This window comes from Postia placenta (genome assembly GCF_002117355.1).
Source record: "Postia placenta MAD-698-R-SB12 unplaced genomic scaffold POSPLAscaffold_10, whole genome shotgun sequence".
NCBI lineage: Eukaryota > Fungi > Basidiomycota > Agaricomycetes > Polyporales > Adustoporiaceae > Rhodonia > Rhodonia placenta.
In genome coordinates this window covers 1,496,898-1,499,115 of record NW_020169841.1, presented here as the reverse complement: position 1 = coordinate 1,499,115, position 2,218 = coordinate 1,496,898, and the positions used below count along the sequence as shown (strand labels likewise).

The following is a 2,218-nucleotide window of genomic DNA, read 5'->3' as shown; positions in this document are numbered from 1 at the left end:
GCGCCACTAGTCTTTCGTTCGGGGAGGGTTGCATGCTCTGAGGTGGAGATGATGATGAATTCGTCCTTCATTGGTTCTGGGAGTGGGGTAGTTACGGCCTTCCTCAGTTCTAGCCGAGCCACTCGCCTTTGGTACAGGTCCATCTTCCAGGCCCTGGTCTCGTCTTTCGTCCACCGGTGGTTTAGCTCAACTCGTCCAGTTTTCCAGTCTATCTTGGGGTTTTCGAGCTTGAGCCAGGTATGGCCAAAGATGATGTCTTCCTTGCCGATGCTGGCAATGTAGGCTTTGACAAATCAGGGTTCTCCGCTTATCTTGTAAGATAAGAGAGCTCTTCGCGTGATGAGTGCTTCTTTGTTCGGAGTTCCATCCACATTGAAGACAGGGATGGGTCAGGGAAGAGGTTCTGTCTGAAGTCGATGCTCTCGGATGAATCTTGGGCTGATGAAGATTCTGGTTGCACCACTATCGATAAAAGCATGCACCTCGACGTCTTTTCATCCCACAGTAATCGGAATGTGCAGAGCGCATTCATTTCAGACTACTAGAATTACATGGGACAGTGAAACGGATACGGGCAGTGGTTGTGTCGGCTCACCCTGCCCCTTCAAAAATCCTCCATCGTAAGTTCTTCGTACAGCTCCCGCTTCTCGTCAGCGGAGAGTGTCTTGATTCTGGCGTGGAAGTCGTCCTTCCCTTCAGGAGTCCCTTGACGAAGTTGGCATGGAGAGTGTGGTAGTCGTTCTCAGTGCGGTTGGTGCCATTGACCTCGGCGTCCTTGAGCTGAGCCTTCGATGCCAGCTGCTCGAAGCGGGTGACGTAGTTACCGAGGGAGAGTGCTGTCTTCCTATCCCTCTGTCGTTCAGGCAGTTTCATCAGGATTTGATGTGCCTTAATTTGTGTTCCGTGCTCAGGGAACGCCTCTTCTAGGGCGGCGACGAAATTTGCCCACGTGGAATAGACCTGGACTCCCCCTGCTAACTTCTCATAATACACGTCCGCCCATGTTTTCCCCAGATCCTTCCTCATTAGCGCTACAGTGAAGGTGATCTTTGCTTCATCGCTGAGTCGGGTGTTGTTGGTGGCGACGAAATAGGAGAGGATGCATTGGATGAAGCGTCTGAGGTCCTCTGCCTTCCCGCTGAAGGGTTCAGGAGTGGGGATGTCGAGATGAAGGGGTCGGTTGGTAGTTGACTGTTGGAATTGGTATGCTACGAGGGCGACAGCGACGCACTGATTGATGTCTTCTTGAGTGAACATTGCCATAGGGACTTCAACTGGTGTGTTGGTTGGTGCGGGTGGAGCTGGTGGTAGTTCGATGTCTGGGATCTCGATGGGGACATACTGAACTTCAGGGAGTTCAAGTGGTTGTTCGCTGGTGGGTGATTGCGCGCTTTCTGCTGTTTATGTAGGTTCAATGTCGATCCGTAGGATGGTGAATACGTCTTCTGGGTGAGCAGGTGGGTGTCTCTGGTAGTAGCTAAGGAGTTCTTGATGGGCAACAACCTGTGGGTTTGGACTGGTTGCACGACACCAGGTGCCTCCTCAAGGGTATATGGGAGCCCTTTTTGTGGAGGTGACGAAGCAGTGATCTGCTCGGTCATACTGGAGGAGCGGTGATCCTGCGAGGGCTGGTAGTCCCAAAGAAACCAGGTTGACTGTGTTGTTTGACGTAATGGTGGATGGGATGTTCGACTAGGTAAAACTAGGAACATAGCTTAGAAAGTTCGACCTTTTGATACAACGGTCTATACTCCTGTATCGATGCCTGACTCGTAGACGACGAGTGAGGACTTATGGACAGTGCGTTGTCCTGAAGATCAAGCTAGGAAGTCAAGAATGACCACTACCCCAAGCGAAGAGGAGCAGATATCAAAAGGCGACGCAGGGAGTAGTTGCACAAGACTAGCACTAAAGGACTGAATGCCACAAGTGGGGCTGAAGTCGAAGTGGGTCACAGAAGTGTGTATTAAAGGGTCGCTACAGAGCTCTTTATATACATGAGCAAGGGAAAGCATTCCCACGGCAGAACAATAAGGAAAAGAACAATAGAATCCAAAAGTAGAACAAGGGCCACTTGGCCACAGGAACAATGGAACAAGAGAAGTGTGGCCGGAGCTGTGCTCTTGTCCGATTGCTCCGCAATTGACACAACCATGTGGTCACATGGTGTGGTGGCTCCCGCCACCGGGGGATCGTCCTAGGCCAACCAGGGGACTGT

The 2,218-nt window shown here is 51.5% G+C and overlaps 1 protein-coding gene across 1 annotated transcript; it reads right to left on the bottom strand.

Moving 5' to 3' along the window:
- Positions 1 to 591: 591 nt before the first annotated feature.
- Positions 592 to 1,601, bottom strand: POSPLADRAFT_1058805 (hypothetical protein; the record flags this gene model as incomplete). Its single annotated transcript, XM_024481083.1, has 2 exons — positions 592 to 1,274; positions 1,343 to 1,601. 2 exons carry the CDS (start codon positions 1,599 to 1,601, stop codon positions 592 to 594), a joined length of 942 nt encoding a protein of 313 aa, XP_024337429.1.
- Between the last annotated feature and the right edge of the window lie 617 nt (positions 1,602 to 2,218).